The 19,617-nt window shown below is 43.9% G+C and overlaps 1 protein-coding gene across 1 annotated transcript in view; it reads left to right on the forward strand.

Moving 5' to 3' along the window:
• Positions 1-19,617, forward strand: part of LOC121278141 (exostosin-1-like) — a 728,729-nt gene that overhangs the window by 688,628 nt on the left and 20,484 nt on the right. Inside the window, exon 11 of the mRNA XM_041188253.1 lies at positions 1,983-2,154. Coding sequence (XP_041044187.1) covers positions 1,983-2,154 — 172 coding nt within the window. The remainder of the gene's footprint in view (positions 1-1,982; positions 2,155-19,617) is intronic.

The raw sequence follows: 19,617 nt of genomic DNA on the forward strand, positions 1-19,617 counted from the left end.
GGAAGGGGAGGAAAGAACAAATGTGAAGGCCTAAGATGGAGTGCAAGGTCATGTTTGCAGACTGAAAAGAGGCGTCTAACACAAAGCAGTCACACAACTTAAATTTTCTCAACATAGAGGAGACCATATCATGAGCATTGAATACAGTATAAGAAATTGAAAGAGGTACAAGTAAAACACTTGCATCTGGAAGGAAAGTTTGGGATCGTAGACGTGTGAAGAGAGGAGGTTAAAAAGGCCTCCCCTGAGTTGTGTGGGAAGTGGAGGGGTTGTTGAGGGTGATTGGAGAGTAGATCAGGGTGTTGCAGAGAGAACCTTCCCTTTGGAATGCTAAAATAGGAGGGGGAGGATGGCATATATGTTTGATAGTAGCATCACTACTAGGCTGAAATAGAGGAGGATGATCTCTTTGGTGTGGAGGCTGAGGTGGAACATGAGGAGAAGGGCAGCTGTGTGGTGGTTCTGGGAGTGAGGGGAAGGCATAAAAGTGAAAGAGCTGGAAATGGAAATGGATCAATGTCTCTGACAGTCACTGTGGTGTGGAATATACAGTTGAGAAAAAATGAAGATATATTGGAAGTATTAGTATAGAAGAGCGCAAGGTTAGGATAGTGAAAAGATGGCAAAGGATGAGATTAGAAGGATGGATGACATCAGCAAAAGTGAAATGGAAGAAGGATTCATAGGGGCATTAGTGTTCTATGTGTTAGAATGCTTGAAGCTTGTGGTCCTTGACACCAGAAATGAAGAAGATAAATTTAAAGCAGCAGATGAAGTGAAAGGTGAAATATGACAAACATCTGTAAGAGAGACAAACAGAAATCCCACCGAAGGGAAAAGCAGAATTTCTTCAATTTGGACGTTCCTAGCAGAGAAGTGGCAGTGAATTAAACACTAAAAAATGCTGTGGATGCTGGAAATCATTTGCCCTTTCACTCTTGCATGTTGTGAAGCAGAGGAAGATTCAGATATGAATGAAGGAATATATTTAAAATTAAAGATTGTCGTTCTGAGAGCTGGAAACCTAGCAATTATTTATCTTGTCATTTTCTTTTCTATACTGGGCTGGATTTTTAATTCAGGTCAGGAGCCGAAAATGGGGGCTAGCTCTGGGGTTCTGACCCCACATGGCGTCCACCACAATCTTTAATGCTCCAGGCAATTAAGAGCAGGGAGTAGGCTTGCTATCCAGTCAGGAACAGCTACGGTGGGAGCTGACTGTCTGAGCATGGAGACTGAGAGAGAAAGGGCCAGGGTCAGTTTGTTTTTGCTTTCTAAAATGCCACAGCTGCCTACATGATCCTGGAGGGGCCACCATGCCAGAGGACGGCCAGCAGCTGCAGCTGTGGCTCGATGGTTGTTATGGGTTCAGGGCAGAGCCCTTGCTTGATCTTTCATTCACCACCCCCCCCACCCCTCACTCCTTTCCCCCTGAGCCCAACATGGGCTGCCCACATCGCTGACTGAAAATGCAGTCTGCATGGGATTGGGGCTTTAATAGGCCCGTTAATTGAAAATATTGGCCTTAATTGGCTGCCTGCCATTCGCCAGAAGACAGCTGATCTGCCCCCGAGCTACCCTCATTGGAAATGGCTGGGGGGTTGGGATTGTGGTGACGGTGAACTGGTATGGGAGACCAGTGGCGCAACAGTGCCTATGATCCCAACCTCCACCCATTTGAAAAATCCAGCCTGTTATAGTAAGTGGCAAATATGGGAATCATTCCGAGATAATATAAAACCAATTTTTACCCAAAAAACATTTTGTTTTAGGTTTCAACCAGTCAACATGAATTAATATAATCTATTTTCAACTTTGAAAGACAGCATCTGTGAGTCACCATTATTTAATGAAAATATTCCAACATCAGTAGGAGGAAACATCTTCCTACTTAATTTAGTTGTTCTGTCTTAATTATGCTCTGAGTTGGAAGATATTAATTGGGTGATAGATGTCTATATGACATTTCTATTTTGTTACAGATATTATCACTACCTGTACAGCTATTACTTGCCAGCCAGTCTTCACAACATGATCGACCAGATGACAAACTGTGAAGATATCCTAATGAACTTTCTGGTTTCAGCCATCACCAAACTCCCTCCAATTAAAGTCACACAGAAAAAGCAGTATAAGGAAACCATGATGCAACAGGTATGTATAAAGTGCGACTCAAATCTTGCACCATTTTATCAGATTTCATTTAACTTATAAACACAGAGAAGCTGACAAACAGTTTCCGGCAAGCTTGCACTGTGTCCAAAAAGGAAATCACTTGAAAAGAGCATGTAACAGAAAACAATCCTATGATCAAGGCCTCTGCTTCAAGGCAACTAGGTGAGTTAATCCATTTTTATTACATTGGACTTCAGGATTTTCATGGTATTTCGGGACTATATTCTGCAATTAATTTTATTGTTCTGTAAAAACTAAAATCAAATGGCAAATGAAAGCAAGTAATTGCAAAGAGAGTGCAGTGGAACTTGAACCTGTGATGGCTTAATATACAATGATGTCCTATATCATCAGCCACATTATAAGTGAAGAAACTCAAATACACAAAAGTGCAATTTATGCAATGGTGGGTTTACACGTTTGTAAAGTGGAAAATTAACTCTAATGTTGTAAAATGCATTGTCTAGCAGTTACTTTTAATTTTGGATATTCTTGGACACATCTTCAGGACATGTATAGTGATTCAGCAGTTAAAGCCAAAAATAAATTATTCTGGAATGTGATGATCTCAAACTCATGACATAATAGAAGGAAGCTATCCAACCATTGAGTCCATGCTGACTCTGTAGAACAATCCTCTCAGTTCTCTTTCCCCCACTCTATCTCTGTAGCCCTTCAAGTTTACTTCCCTCATGTGCCCACCCAATTTCCTTTTGAAATCATTGATCGTCTCCACTTCCACCATCCTCTTAGACAGCGAGTTCTAAGTCATTTAGCACTCAATGCATATTTCTTGCTCAAAGCTTTAAAACCCCTAGATTTGGGACCATCAGATATTGGTGACAGCTTTTCTTTGTCTACTTTATTGAAACATGTCATAATCTTGTACACTGCTATCAAATCTCAACTCCATTGCTGCAAGAGGAATGACCCCAGCTTCTCCAACCTACCCCATCGTTAAAATCCCTCATCCCTGGAACCACTGTGGTAAATCTCTTCTGCACCCTCTCAAAGACCTTCATATCCTTCCTGAAGTGTGGTAACCAGAACTGGACACAATACTCTAATTGTGGCCTAACCAGAGCTACATAAAGGTTCAACATAACTTCCCTGTTTTTGTACTCAGTACCTCCATTTATGAAGCCTAAGATCCCATATACTTTGCTAACTAACTTCTCTCTCAATATGTCCTGCCACCTTCAAAGATCGATGCACACAAAGCTGAAGGTGACCCTGTCCCTGTATACCCTCTAACATGTGCCATTTAGTCTATGATGCCTCTTCCTATCCCTTTTGCAAAAATGCATTTTCTCAGACTTCTCTGTATTAAATTCCATCTGCCACTTATTTGCCCATTCTACTAACCTATCTATGTTCAGCTGTAGATGGTTGGTATCATCCTCATTGTTTGTCATACCTCCAAGTTTGGTATCATTATCATATTTTGAAATTTTACTCTGCATTCCAATACCAAACTTATTTATATATACCAAAAAAAGCAGCGCCCCTAGTATTAGCTCTTACCCACTGCTGATGTGAAACTGACTGGCTTGTAGTTACCACCCTTTCTTAAATGAGGGTGTCATATTTGCTACTTTCCAAACCTCTGGCACTTCACCCAAAACTAGGCAAGTTTGGAAGATAATGGCAAGCCCTTCCACCATCTCCATCCACATTGCCCTCAGCAATCTGGGATGCAAGTCATCCAGACCAGCTGACTTATTCAATCTACGCATAGCCAGCCTTTCCAGTAAATCCTACCCATCAATTTTCACGCCATCCATTACCTCTACTATCTCTGCTTGTATTGCTACCAATATCCTCAGTAAAACACCAATACAAAGTGCTCATTAATTATTCTAGCCTTGCTTTGCACCTCTAAAAATATATCACCCTCTGTGTCCCTAACAGGTCCCACCCGACCACTTACTACCCATTTACTATTTACATGAGGAAGATTTTTCGGTTCATTTTTGTGCTAATGACCTGAATCTTTGAGTCGGCGTGTTGGCCGACGTGTAAAATGACGGGCAGCAATGTCGGTCCTGCATCTCACGTCACCGCGCGTCATTCAGGTCTTCAGTTCGGCGGGTGTGCACCGGAGTCGGCTGCGCGCCCGCCGAATTGTCAAAGGCCCATTAAGGCCATTTAAAAACTAATTAAAATAATTAACGGAGCTGCCTGGAGGTTTCGTGAAGGATTTGCAAATCAGATAAATTTTTTTTGTTAAAATTCATTGACATGTCCCAGCTCGTGTGACACTGTCTGTCACATGAGGGGGACATGCCTGAAAATGTTTTTTATTTCCTCTTTTTTTTTAATTTCCTCTTCATTTAAATTTTTCAAAATGTAATTAAACTCCCTGAGGCAGCTCCGGGCCTCAGGGAGATTTCTGCGCTCTTTTGCACACATGCGCAAAAGAGCGCAGGCCCCGGCTTAGCGCTCCTGGGCGCGCGTTACGCTGGGTGGGCCTTGATTGGCCCACCCATGTAAAATGGCGGCGCGCAGCCGACTGCGGGCGGTGATTGGCTGAGCATCTGCCCCCGCACCCGCTCCCACTCCCGCCCAACACCCCCCCCCCCCCCCACCACCCCACTGACGGGAATAAAATTCTCCCCGGTGTATATAATAACACCACCATAAAAATATTAAAATTAGAAAACTTTAATTTAAAAAAAGCATCAATAAAAAGGAAGAGAGCAACAGCTTATATATATAGCAATCCTCAAGTGCACTTTAAAATGAGAATGGAACATATTAATTATAGAATAAATATGGCTATGGGAGCACTAAATAAACAATTAAATGGTTTCAGTACCCATTCTCCCGTTACCATTTTCACAAAGCCGTCTTACCCCTCCAGAATGAGAAAGCCACTCTACCATTTTCCGACACAGACAAAGTCAGCCTACCCCATCTCGATCCAGAAAATGTCACTCCAACCCATCCAGATCCAGGCAAAGATGATTCTTCTGCTCAAGTCCCAGTTCACGGAGAAGTTGCACCCCATCTAAGTCCCGTGCGTTCACATAAACACTTTGGTCTTTTCATTCAGCCTTTTCTTCTTAACCCTGTTAAGATGGTAGTCTCCTTCCACTATCTCTTTTTCAAGCTGATGCTCTTCCCTCCTTTCCAAGGAGCACCTGCTGGTCATTGGGTTTCTGCTGCAGTTCGACAGCAGAGCAGGAGAATTCCCAAGGAAATTCCCACCAAAGAGATCTTTAAATGGAAGGCATGGAAAATCCAATACTGCACCATTAGGAAAGGAATGTCAATCAATGCATAGAACAATAAATGAGATCAAAAATTATATCGATCTTTATTTCACTCATGAGAAAAAATCAAAAAATCACTAGTGCCCAGACCATTTGCTAGTTATGCTTTCTATCAGACTCATGGAGTAAAATCAATATCATCATAACCATAATTTATTATCTTCAATATTATTTCTACAAAATTTGTTTTTCACTTATACAGCTTAATATTTATTACAATTTTGAAATCTGAAAATATTTCTAGATTTTGAGAGCCCATTCTGTCTGAATGTAAGGAAAGTGGGTTTGGCTGCTGTGGTGATTGTTGATTGATGGCCAGCCTTACTGAGTAAGGGTCACATGGTCAGAACAGCCAAACCGAACCTAGCATGGTGAAGCTTATAAGGTGGGGTGGGCAGGGGTGGGGGGAGTTTCCCGGGTGGGTGGGGGGGGAGTTTCCCTGGTCTAGAGAGTGCATTGTAGCCTTAATATGATCATAAGACACAGGAACAGAAGTAGGCCATTTGGCCCATCGAGTCTGATCCGCTATTTAATGAGATCATGGCTGATCTGATAATCCTCAACTCCACTTTCCTGCCTTTTCCCCGTTACCCTTGATTCCCTTACTGATTAAAAATCTGTCTATCTCAGCCTTAGTGGCCCAGCCTCTACAGCCCTCTGTGGTAAAGAATTCCACAGATTCACTACCGTCAGAAGAAATTCCTCCTCATTTCTATCTTAAATGGGTGACCCCTTGCCCTGCGATTATGCCCTATGGTCCTAGACTCTCCTTGCTAGAAGCAGGCAGCTAATCCTGCAGCTCTGTAAATAAAGTTTGTTGCCTCAACTGAAGAAGCCTCTCGGTAGTACATCTCTACATCTGGCGACAAGGATAAATGATCCTAGTGCTGCCTCTCGCCCTACAACTGTGAGTATCTCATTTCAAAGAGAAAAAAATATATACTCACCAGGATGCCTCTCTTTGGGAGGATTGACCCGTTTGACTCTTCCACGGAGGACTGGACTCAATTCATCGAGCGCCGCAGGTTTTATTTCCAGGCCAACGAAATAGGGAAGGAAGCAAAGTGCAAAGCAATTCTCCTGAGCACCTGTGGGAATCAAACCCACAACCCTTATTCGCAGCCTTGCAGCCCCAAGCGCACCTGACTCCAAGGGCAGACTCTTATGGAAGCGAGATTTTATGTTCCCGCTAAAGTCAATAGCTCGCTGCATTTTATGGCCCAGCCCCCATCGTGACAAGGCTGTAAAAGTCCTACCCAAATCGTTCAGTGAGCTCGTAGATTTAGTGAAGGGTCGTCTTCAGCCCAAACCGTCAGTCATTATGCAAAGATTCAAATTTAAGACGAGGGTGATGGCCGCAGGCGAATCAGCTGCGACTTATATTGCTAAGTTAAAGCAATTGTGAGAGCATTGTGATTTCAGAGTGACCTTGAACAACATGGTACGGGATTGGCTAGTTTGTGGCATGCGCCACGAAGCCATTCAGTGTCGATTGCTGGCAGAAGTCGATATAAATTTTAAATGCACCACGGCGGTAGCACTGGAAGGTTACCCACCTGGGGCACCTTGTAGACGGTACAAGGAATACACCCCGTGGAAGAAATGGTTAAGGTGATAGAAGAGGCACTTTCCCCCACGAATATCACCGAGCTCGAATCATTTTTAGGGATGGTGAACTACTAGGGTAGCATGGAAAGCACTGAAAAAGATTTGCAGGAGCCACAGAACTTGCAAAATGCGGCGTTTACCAGTTAGGGTGAGAACCTGCAGCTGGGCGTGGTGCTAAAACCACAGAAGCAGCTGCGAAGTGAGAATCATTCCCAATCACCCAGAAATCAAAAAATATATACTGGAGGCAATCAGACAGTGCTCCTGAAGTTGAAATGTTGCCGATGTGGGGGTAACCACACTGCTGAAACATGCAGATTTAAGGGGGCAGAGTGCTGTTACTGTCGCAAAAGAGGATATTTGATAAAGCAGTGCAGAGGTAAGTCCAGACTGCAAGTAACCAGCCAGCAAAGATGTTAAAAGTTCAAAATGTGAAAGAGCCTGAAATAACTGATTCTGACATTCACTCTTTTCAATCTTAAAGCAGTCAAGGCAAACCCTATTACTGTCACACTCCACGTAAACAGGAAGCCTCTAGTTATGGAGGTGGATACAGGGGCATCAGCCACAGTGATGGGTGAGCGCACATTTCAGTCCCTGAGAGAACCCTTAAAGCCTGGAGAAAACTTCTGCCCAGTTGAAGACTTACACGGGAGAAGCCATAAAAGTAAAAGAGCCGCCATGGTACCTGTGGGCTATGGGCAGCAGTCAGCCCAGCTCCCGGTAGTAATGGTGATTGGGGAAGGACAATGCCTTCTGGGCCGTGATTGGCTCAAAGAAATCAAGTTAAATTGGTCCGAAATTTTTCAAGGAAGACTGCTAAAATTATTTTAAAAATACAACAGCCTCTTTTGCAACGAGTTAGGAAAATCAAAGGCTTGCAAGCCAAGATTTATATTGGATATGAGCCATGCTTACCAGCAACTTGAGTTAGATAACGCATCTTGGGGGTATATCACAATAAACACACACAAAGGCCTATTCCAATATACACTTCTACCTTTTGGCACTTCGTTGGCATGTGCAATTTTTCAAAGGACGATGGAGACTTTGCCACAGGGATTACCACGGGTTGTAGTATACCTTGACTATGTCCTCATAACTGAATCGACAGAGGCTGAGCATTTAGCAAATTTAGAGGAGGTATTAAAAAGATTTCTGGAAACTGGAGTCTGCCTCCAAAAGGAGAAATGCACTTTCCAAGCCACTGAGGTTACCTATCAGGGGCATCGTGTAGATGGACAAGGATTACACCCTGTGGAAGGAAAGGTTAACATGATAAAAGAGGCACCTTCCCCCACAAATATCACCCAGCTCAAATCATGTTTAGGGATGGTAAACTACTAGGGTGATTTTTACCAAACCTATTGACTGTACTGGCCCCCTTGCACATACTGCTGAAGAAACACCATCATTGGTCCTGGAAGGTTCCACAGGAAGAAACCTTCATCAGAGTAAAATAACTGTTGCACTCCTCAACCTTGTTTGTGCACTTCGACCCATCTAAAGAATTGATGTTGACCTGCGACGTCTCTCCATGTTGTCCCATGAAATGGACGACGGCTCTGAGAGGCTAATAGGATACATATCAAGAATCCTCTCAGAGCCCGAGAAAGGTTATTCGCAGATCAAGAAGGAAGGACTGTCAATAGTCTTTGGAGTTAAAAAAATTCCACCAGTACTTCCATGGCAGGCACTTTACCATTGTCTTCGATCATAAACCACTTTGGGGCCTTTTCAGTGAAGACAAGACTATCCTGCTGATAGCCTTGGCAAGAATTCAGCGAGGGGCATTCATTTTGTCCGCTTACAAATACACTTTCAAGCACCGATCTGGGATACACATAGCGAATGCGGACGCTCTTAGCTGCTTACCCTTGCAAGAAAGCATCTCATGCACTCCTGTACCCCAAGAAATCGTCCTTGCATTGAATTCTTTAGACACCTCGCCCATCTGCGTGAAGCAGATCAGGAACTGGACCAATCGAGATCAGCTCCTGCCTAAAGTGAGCGACCAGATACTTACAGGATACTTAAATGAGCCAGAACCTGAGGAAATTAAACCATTTTTAACTGCAAATACGAATTGAGTTGTCAGGATGGCAACATACTCTGGGAGCAAAAGTAGTTGTTCCTGTACCTGCTCCTAACAGAATTACACAGCGCTCATTCTGGAATTTCTAAAATGAAAATGTTCTCCAGAGGTTGTGTGGGGGCCTGGTATAGATGCAGATATTGAGAAGTTAGTCAGACACTGGCAATAGTGCCAACTGCAGCAAAAGTTGCCAACCACAGCCCCACCACACCCTTGGGAATGGCCTGGCCGACCATAGGTGCAGATCCATATAGACCACCTGGGTCCATTCCTCGGCACAATGTTTTCGCTCATAATTGGCGTGCTCTCAAAATGGATGGAGATTTTTGAGGTGAAATCACCAATGTCACCCGCTACCATCAAAAGTTTACACCAATGCTTTTCGACTCACTGATTGTCCAAAGTCATTACATCAGGCAATGGAGCCAAATATGTAAGAAACTTCGGTAGTGGTCCAAGTTGGGCCACAGGAATTATCGCCTGTGAGACCAGACCCCTTTCACGCCAAATAGACACGGAAGCCTGCATCATTCGTAAACACATGGATCACCTGAGGAACAGGGAGACACTCCCATAGTCAGTGTTGCCACCAAAGAATGTTTTCAAACCCGTATGCATCAAATACCTAATCGACCTGTTAAAGACATAAAGGGCATCTCCGTTGAATCAAATAGTGATGAACTATCTGTGCCAAAAGAAGGTACCGGTTATCACAGTCCCCATTAGTGTTGAACCTGTAGGACAGAAAATCCCCTCAACGGCTTGATTTGTAGTCACTGGACCAATCTGAATCTGAATTCATGGCAAAGTGCCAGCCTGATTATTTCTAAGATTTTTAATATTATTTTCTATTCATCTGTATAAAGTAATTTGTGTAAATAAGGAAAGTAAAATAAGGAACTAAAGGGAGAGGGACGTTTTGGTGGTGATTTTTGCTTTAAGGCCAGCCTTTCTGAGTAAGGGTCACGTGGTCAGAACAGCCAATCAGCACTGAGCACAGGGAAGTTTATAAGTGGCGGGGTTTTCCTGGTTTAGAGTGGGTATTGTAGCCTTGCTAGAAGTCTGCAGGTAATCCAGCAGCTTTGTAAATAAAGTTTGTTGTTCAACTAAAGAAGCCTCTCAGCAGTACATCTCTATAGCTTCTATTTGAATTGTAATACCAAAATGCTAATCCTAGAGCTGTGGCATATATGTTGGCTCTGTTCCATTCCTGGGCAATGAAAAGGAAGAAGCCAGGGAGTTTATCCCCACTGCCCTGGCCAATTATTTATCCCTCAATCAACATCACAAATACAGATTATCTGGTCACTATCACATTGATGTTTATGGGAGCTTACTGTGTACAAATTGGCTGCTGCATTTCCACAACAACCAGTACCCTTCAGAAGTACTTCATTGGCATTAAAACCCTTTGGGATGTCCCAAAGGGACATGTAAGGTGCTATATAAGTGCAAAACTTCTTTTTCTTTTTCAAAGGTTAGCTCCCAGGGTGATGATGATGATGGGGAGATTTGGTAATGTAGTTGAATGTCAAGGACAGTGGTTATACTACCTGCTGATGATCTTTGCCTGATGTTTGTGTTGCGAATGTTACTTGCTACTTATTAGCCCAAGCCTGAATGTTGTCCAGGTCTTACTGCATGCAGGCATGGACTGCTTCACTATCCAAGGAATTGCAAATGGAATTGAACACTGTGCAATCATCAGTGAACAGACATACATCTGACCTTATGATGGAGGGAAGGTCATTGGCGAAGTAACTGAAAATAGTTGGGCTCAGGAAGCTGCCTTGAGGAGCTCCTGCAGTGACATCCTGGACCTGAGATGATTGACCTCTGATCCTCTGGTATCCACCATTGATTTGTGCGCTCATCAAGGTGACAGGTAACAGCGATAGCTCACCCACTGTTATTCATAAGACAGAAACAGAGCAAACTCCCTCCACGCTGAGCCAACAGCTCGTTTCCATCCTCACCCTGCGAATAGCGCCCTTACTGAACTGGTGTGGTACTTTTTACAATTCTCTGCACCAACCATCCTTAGCCCAGAATGAGCAACAGTTAGGGATCATTTTATGATAATGCCAATGCTCAGAATTGAATTCAAACTGCCAAAAACCATGTCACATAGAACCCTTTCTGTAGCCCTTGCAAAGTTTCATCCCATCGATGTGGGGCAGATTTGAATCTAGGTTGCAGAAGTGAAATGCAAGTACCTAATCGATTATGAAACTTAGTACACTTGTAAACTTTGACTATATAATTCAGCATTCTGTTTGTTTGGTCAATGCCTGCTCTGTACATTGAATATGATAATACAATCTGTACCATTTATAGTGGCCACGTGGTGTTAATGCAATTTGTTCTCTACACTCGGGCAGTAAAGCAAAAGGCAAAATAGCCAACATAATTTAAAAACACAGGAAACCTCACTGAGCATCTGCTTCTCCTAATTGTTAATAGTCGGATCAAGAATCTCATCGCTGAGGTAATTGCACTTTACTGTGGTGCGAACAGGTAATTGAACCTGAATGAAAACCTGATCTTGCCTAAAATCAGCAGAGATTTTTAAATCGTTAAGTGCTTATTAAAATGCTCAAAATAGCTGGCAGCCTATTATTTTATAATGCACTTTTGTATTTGCCCTTTCTCGTACTGGACAAATGGCTGGTACTATTTTTCCAATATGGACGACTGTTGGTGATGAGCTTGGATCAGATAAGTGGTGGCACTACTCTTCCTAGATCTCATCCATCTCGCCTTTAACTGTCTCAACACAATAGAGTTCGTTTTCACCTTCAACGTATACCTGACAAACCAATCAAAATGCCCACCTGATGTCACCAGTGAGAGATCAAAACTATTCTGGTAGTCGAGCCTCCTTGGAGAGTTGGCCTCACATTTCCAACATTGGAAAGTAGCATGCTGATTTCGAAAGGCAAGAAATCCACTGGGGAAACCACGGCACATGTGCCTACACCAAAACAGAACCAGGCAAGTCAAGTGGTCAAATCAGAGGGTGATGATAAAGTGCTTCAGGACTTTGGCAGAGAGAGCAGTGAGAGAATTTAAGGTCATCCTGAAGGCCAAAAATGGGCAGGTCTATAAACTTTTAATATTGCCAAGTGACATTGGCCATTTCACATCTGTACCACCCATGTATAGTGGACAAACTCATCCTTGAGCAGGTTTGCAATACGTTATTAAAGCTGGCTGCTGCCTAAATTGAGGCCCATTCAAAAGTGACAGAAGTGGCAAACTTTTTTACAAAAATGTTGATATCATTGCTGCCCCATTTCAGTTGAAAAGCAGGGTGGTGGAAGGACCAAAATAGGCAGAATCTTTGAAGATGCTGAGATTGATCATAAGATATGGGAGCAGGAAGAGACCATTAAATCCCTCAAGCTTGCTTCACCATTCAATAAGATCATGGTTGATTTGATTGTGGCCTTAATTCCACTTTCCTGCTTGCCTCTCATAACCCTTGACTCCTTTGTTGATCAAAAGCATGTCTAACTCAGCCTTGAATATATTCAATGACCCAGCCTCCACTGCTCTCTGGGGAAGAAAATTTCATGGTCAAACGACTCTCTGAGAGGAAACTTCCTCCTCAAATGGGAGACCCCCTTATTCTTAAATTGTGGCTCCTAGATCTAGACTCCCTCACAAGGGGAAACATCCTCCCAGCATCCACCTTGTCAAGTCTCTTCAGAGTCTTAAATGTTTCAATAAGATCACCTCTCATTCTTCTAAACTCCAATATAGGCCTAATCTATTCAACCTTTCCTCATAAGACAACCTCTTCATCCCAGGAATCAGCCGAGTGAACCTTCTCTGAACTGCTTTCAATGCAATTACATACTATCTTAATTAAGGAGACTGAAACTAAACATAACACTCCAGATGTGGTCTCAGTACGGCCCTGTATAGCTATCCCTACTTTTATACTCCATTTCTCTTGCAATAAGATGAGAAGACTTTGTGATGAACTTCAAAATAATTACTCTCTTATTAAAGGGCCACCATCTTCATGGCAAAAAAATTACTTTTTTTTTTCTATTGCAACAGGCAAAAGCAGAACAGACCTGTATCATTTTCATTCTGATAAACCATGCAAATGGCATGATGATGCAGTTTGAATTTTAGTTGCATCATTGTACTGCAACCAAATGAAAAGACTTTTCCAAAACCTTCAGCATGAGGACATTGTCTCTGAAAACATGCCTAAAATACCCTTGAGTTATTTTAACATCTGCAGTGTATAATGGAACCAGGGGCTGCATCATCTCTAACTTAGAGGGCACTGCTATATGCAGAAAGGAAACAAAAACAGAAAGCTGACAGAGAGGAATTATATTGGGTCACAAGCCATGGGATATCTTTGCCATCCAATACTTTGCAAACCTTTGAAGAATCATTCACTACATTTAGTTAACGGCTCAACTTGTGACTGTCTGTTGAGCAGAATGGGTGGTGTTTGCAGATTCTTTAATCATTCATTAGTCTACACTGTCATTTCCCAGCACCAGATCAATTCCAGATCCACAGTAGATTGATCACTTTGCAAACCACAGCATTGATCAATGGTGGATTCTGGCATTCTTGCTGAAGCTCAGTTGGAATTTATTGTGTTCCCCTACGCACAAGACAGCACTGCTTTCTACCTGATTACAAGGACTATAGGCTCCTAAATCCATGTGGGCAACATACAGGATACACCCATTGGCAGCCCTGATAGTGAAGTTTGATGGGGCTGAGGGAGACATCCTCTTACATTCTTGTTAGGCTCTCACATCACTAGAGCTGGATCTTGAGTGCTTTGCGCAGGTGTCGTAAAATGCAGCAGAGAGAGGCCTGACCCACTCCAGGGGCTGCCGAGCTTCTATCATAAATCGCCCATCAGATTCCACTTGTCATGATCTTCAGGATCCAAGCCAAGTTCCAGACCTGAACATTGGGTGTCACTGTGGCCCCTGCGACATACCAGCCTTCTGTTATCCCAGGTATAAGGAAAGAATTTACACTTACCAAGTGCTGGTTACATCCTTAGGACATCCTAGTTGACATTATTTCTGAGATGCAGTCCCCCTGTGCAAGAAAACCTGCAGATAATTTGCACAGAGTAAGTTTCCACAAATAGAAAATGAATGAATCACTGGTTAATGCTTCTTAAGCACCTGAGACATTTTAAAATGTTAAAGCTACTATATAAATGCATTATCTTGTAGTTTAATAGTATGGTTGAATAAGGAAAACCAGCCAGTACTTAAGAAATCAAATGTCATGGGACCATCTATAGATCTGCATAAGAATGGCAGATGAGACCTGAGTTTAGTATCTTATCCAAAGAACAGTGTCACCAAAATTATGTAGCACTCCTTCTGTACTGCACTAAAGATTATATTCTCAAATCCATAGTGGGCTTGTACCCATAGGGCTGGATGTTACTGGGCATCGTGGTCCCTGCCACACCCCCCAGCTAAAAGGCTGGGGTGCTCGCTATGATCCCGATGGCTAATCAGCAGCGATTTAACACTGGGAGCAGCATTCATTGCTTTAAGGTGAGACTTGCACCCCTTTCTTGGGAGGATGTCATGCCTTAGAGAACTGCTGGCCAATTAGATTGGCCAGCACCATGGTAACCAAATCTGAAGAGCCTTGACTAACAGGTAAGTCTGGGGTCAGGGGCTGTGGTGAGGTGGGGGGCGGTGAGTAGTGGGCGGGATAGGCCGTTGGTTTCAAGAGGCCCTGGTGGAGACTTTCAGGGGGCCCCTGATGGGCCCCCAAGGAAGGTCAGCTGCCTTGCCTGACACCAGCCCATGCAGATAAAGCTGATGGGCTTCCCGCATGGTGTGGACTTCCTCTCTGCTGTGGGTAAAGTACCAGCGGTGGCGGGGTAAGGCACTTAAATGACCATTAATTCACCACTTAAGGCTCAAGGGTGGGCGAGTCGTCCAATGCCTCACCCACTCCTCATAAAATTTCAGACAGGTCAGGGGCAGGTGGGTAGGCAGCGGGAAGGGCACGCACTGGATTCTAGGTGCCCCCTCCACCTTCAAACCTGCCAACAGGGGAGCAATAAAGTCCACCTCGTAACCCTTTAAATCAGTTAAGAGTTCTACAAACAGAGCCAAGTTGACACATACTGTGCGCTCCCAATCACTCTGAAAGGTAGATAAATACTAAACCAATTAACCATACGTTGCTAACTAATGTATAAAATAATGGTTATGAGAAAGAATTAAACATGGAGGTTAAATCAGCAGAGAAATGGTGTAATAACTTTCACCGGTGCATGAAACTGTTTCCTGAGCCTCCTGAGTTTTTTAAATAAGCTGTTTATGTAGGTGCACACCTTTATTCTCATCCTGTTCGGTGTCACTGCAATGATCTGAAAATATGGTTGTGCTGTCAGTTCAGCTGCTTGTATTGACTACAAAAAACGAACCGAGTGCAAGGCTGTCAATCAAGTCAACTTCAAAGATGCAATGAAGCACCTCCAACACAGCACAATTTGATTGATTCATGTCTCATCCAGGCCTTGCGTGCCCAGTGGATGACTTGCCAAAGTGTAATGGGGGCTGGTGCTGAGAAGAATTTCTTCATCGAATTAGTTTGCGAGCAAAAGCATCTGGACCTGTGTCCTGAAAGATCACTTTATGATTGCCTAACTAAAAAGATAATGGATGTGGCTGCAAATTAATATTCTCTGGCTTCCATGTTGAGAACTCACAAAACAAATAAAAATCTTTATTTAATTTGAAACCCTTTGTTTTTCAGCTTTTTCGCTAATGTTAACTAGTAGGGAAACAAAACAAGGAATCATTACCCGGAAGATTATATAAATTTGAAGAAATTCAGTTAAAAAACATATATTTTGGAACTGTGCTAAAGTGTAAAAATCTTAATACACTCCTGGACATCACTTTCATGGGTCTAATGACAGTTTTGTTTGCATATTTCTATTACCACATAGTTATAGAAATGATACATGTGGCAGGTTTTTGGATGATTGAGAACCAAGTTTTCAATCAGTATTTGTAAAAATGTATTTATAGTGAAAAAAAAATGAAACATGACCATATAAAAGCACAAAAGCAGGTAAGTTTGTACTGATTTCCACTGTGAATTGTAGTATTATTGGTTTTGGTGGATTGGCCAAAGCTAATTCTCTCTGGACTTTTGAAATTTCCCCTGTAATTCTACCTGTCCTTCATGTTGAGAATTGGATGCATGGGAGGATTGGAGGAAGTCTCCAGGGGGGTCAGTGCCCAGGATCTCCACGAGAGGACTGCGCTGCAAAGCCGCAAATGGATGAATGATAGCATCTACTCCGCCAGGGTAACTGAACCTGCAACTGCGCCCACTCACCTCACTGAATGGTACAGGGAACGTGGGCCTCAGTGGCAAGAGCACCATTCGTTCGCAGACGAGCTACTCAACGTTATAAGGTGAGGCCTCATAGTCCCAATGCCGTCCATCCGGTCTGCGGGTGGAGAGGTCACTCTGGGCCCCTGACCCTTCCACACAGAGAGCTCAGAAGCTCAGATGCTGTGTGGGGTGGGGGTGGGGGTGCAGGGTGTGGTGGGGAGATGGTGAAGGGGATAGTCGTTCAGGTGACCAGCAAGCACTGCTAATAACATGCCTCTGTGTGAGCATTATACTTATATCTGCAGCATGCTGCCCCAAAACCTTTATGGACAATCTGCAGCGTATCAGTCACATGGCACACAATCCAGTAAGTCTGGAAGCATAAAGATACATGAAAACCAATTGTCCTCGATCTCATCTTCTCTCTTTGCACAATAGGAGAGAGAGAGAAGATGGGAGAGGGCTGGCCTGACCTCTAGAACTTTACCGACTTCAAGGAGTGAGCAGCCCACCTGGTGGGGAGGAACGGGACCAAGCCTGTGCAGATGGAGCAGTAAGGATCCATGCTTAATGTAGTCACGTAGGGGTCGTGCATTCCTCCGTGTTGGAGGCAACTCTTGCAGCCACTCGCTCTCTCCTCACTGTGTCTGTGGCTACAAGAGCAGGTCGAGACTAGGAATCCTGCGGTGAGTAACTCAGTTATTCATTCACAGGATGTGGGCGTCGCTGGCTGGGCGCAACATTTATTGCCCATCCCTAGTTACCTTTGAGAAGGTGGTGATGAGCTGCCTTCTTGAACCGCTGCAGTCCATATGGTGTAGGTACACCTACAGAGCTGTTAGAGAGGGAGTTCCAGGACTTTGACCCAGCGACAGTGAAGGAACGGCAATATATTTCCAAGTCAGGATGGTGAGTGACTTGAAGGGGAATTTCCAGATGATGGTGTTCCCATCTATCTGCTGCCCTTGTCTTTCTAGATGGTAGTGGTCGTGGGTTTGGAAGGTGCTGTCTAAGGAGCCTTGCTGAATTCCTGTAGTGCGTCTTGTAGATGGTACACACTGCTGCTACTGTGTGTTGGTGGTGGAGGGAGTGAATGTTTGTGGATGTGGTGCCAATCAAGTGGGCTGTTTTGTCCTGGATGGTATCAAGCTTCTTGAGTGTTATGGGAGCTGCATTCATCCAGGCAAGTGCAGAGTATTCCATCACACTCCTGACTTGTGCCTTGCAGATGGTGGACAGGCTTTGTGGATTCAGGAGATGAGTTACTTGTCACAGGATTCTTAGCCTCTGACTTGCTCTTGTAGCCACAGTATTTACATGGCTAGTCCAGTTCAGTTTCTGGTCAATGGGAACCCCCAGGATATTGATAGTGGGGGATTCAGTGATGATACTGCCATTGAATATCAAGGGGCGATGGTTAGATTCTCTCTTGTTGAAGATGGTCATTGCCTGGCACTTGTGTGGCACAAATGTTACTTGCCACTTGTTAGCCCAAGCCTGGATATTGTCCAGGTCTTGCTGCATTTGGATATGGACTGCTTCAGTATCTGAGGAGTCGCAAAAATTGCTGAACATTGTGCAATCATCAGCAAACATCCCCATTTCTGACCTTATGATGGATGGAAGGTCATTGATGAAGCATCTGAAGATGGTTGGGCTGAGGACATTATCCTGAGGAACTCCTGCGGTGATGTCCTGGAGCTGAGATGACTGACCTCCAATAACCACAACCTTCTTACTTTGTGCTAGGAGAGTTTTCTTCCTGATTCCCATTGACTCCAGTTTTGCTAGGCATCCTTGATGCCACACTCGGTCAAATGCAGCTGTAATGAGGTCCGGAGCTGAATGGCCCTGGCGAAACCCAAACTGAGCGTCAGTGAGCAGGTTATTGCTAAGCAGGTGCCGCTTGATAGCACTGCTGATGACTCTTTCCATTACTCTATTGATGATTGAGAGTAGAATGATGGGATGGTAATTATCCGCATTGGATTTGTCCTGCTTTTTATGTACAGGACATATGTGGGCAATTTTCCACATAGCCGGGTAGATGTCAGTGTTGTAGCTGTACTAGAACAGCTTGGCTAGGGGCACGGCAAGTTCTGGAGCACAAGTCTTCAGTACTATTGCTGGAATATTGTCAGGGCCCACAGCCTTTGCAGTATCCAGTGCCTTCAGCTGTTTCTTGATATCACGTGGTGTGAATTGAATTGGCTTCAGACTGGCATCTGTGATGCTGGGGACCTCCGGAGGATGCCGAGATGGATCACACTTGGCACTGTTGGCTCAGGATTATAGCAAATGCTTCAGCCTTATCTTTTGCACTGATTTGCTGGGCTCCTCCATCATTGAAGATGGGGATATTTGTGGAACCTCCTCCTCCAGTGAGTTGTTTTATTGTCCACCAGCATTCATGACTGGGTGTGGCAGGACTGCAGAGCTTAGATCTGATCCGTAGGTTGTGGGATCGCTTAGCCCCGTCTATCACTTGCTGCTTATGCTGTTCGGCACGGAAGTAGTCCTGTGTTGTAGCTTCACCAGGCTGACACTTTAAGTATGCCTGGTGCTGCTCCTACACTCTTCATTGATCCTTTAACCATCACCAGTAACACAGATAAACTGGTCACTCCTCTCCCTTCCGTTTGTAACACCTTGTTGTTCCCAAGTTGAGTTCAAAAGTAATTCACTGGTGGTGAAATGCTTTGGGTTAGGCTGAAGACATGGTAGACAATAAGTACATGCAGGTTATTGTTTTTCCCTTTCCTTTAAAAAGCTATCAGAGCTGATTCTAACTCCTGGTGGGAACAGGTGGCCATGTTGCATGGGACTGTAAGTCAGCGGAGCGGCAGGATTTCACTGCCGGATCCCATTTGAAAATCACAGGTCAGCTGCTCAGCTGTTTACAGCAGAAGTCGATAGTGCGCCAGTGGGAAGAATGGAAGCGAGCTTCTCAGAACTGAAATACCAGCATTGAAAAACGGTTGGCGGGTGTTTGCAGGGTCTCACAGATGGAGCCAGAATCAGGGACAGCTGAAGCATGGGGCTGAATTTTCATTTGTGGGTCCCAATACTGCCATTGAGAGGAAATGCAAGTTA

Source organism: Carcharodon carcharias, chromosome 5, assembly GCF_017639515.1.
Source record: "Carcharodon carcharias isolate sCarCar2 chromosome 5, sCarCar2.pri, whole genome shotgun sequence".
Taxonomy (NCBI): domain Eukaryota; kingdom Metazoa; phylum Chordata; class Chondrichthyes; order Lamniformes; family Lamnidae; genus Carcharodon; species Carcharodon carcharias.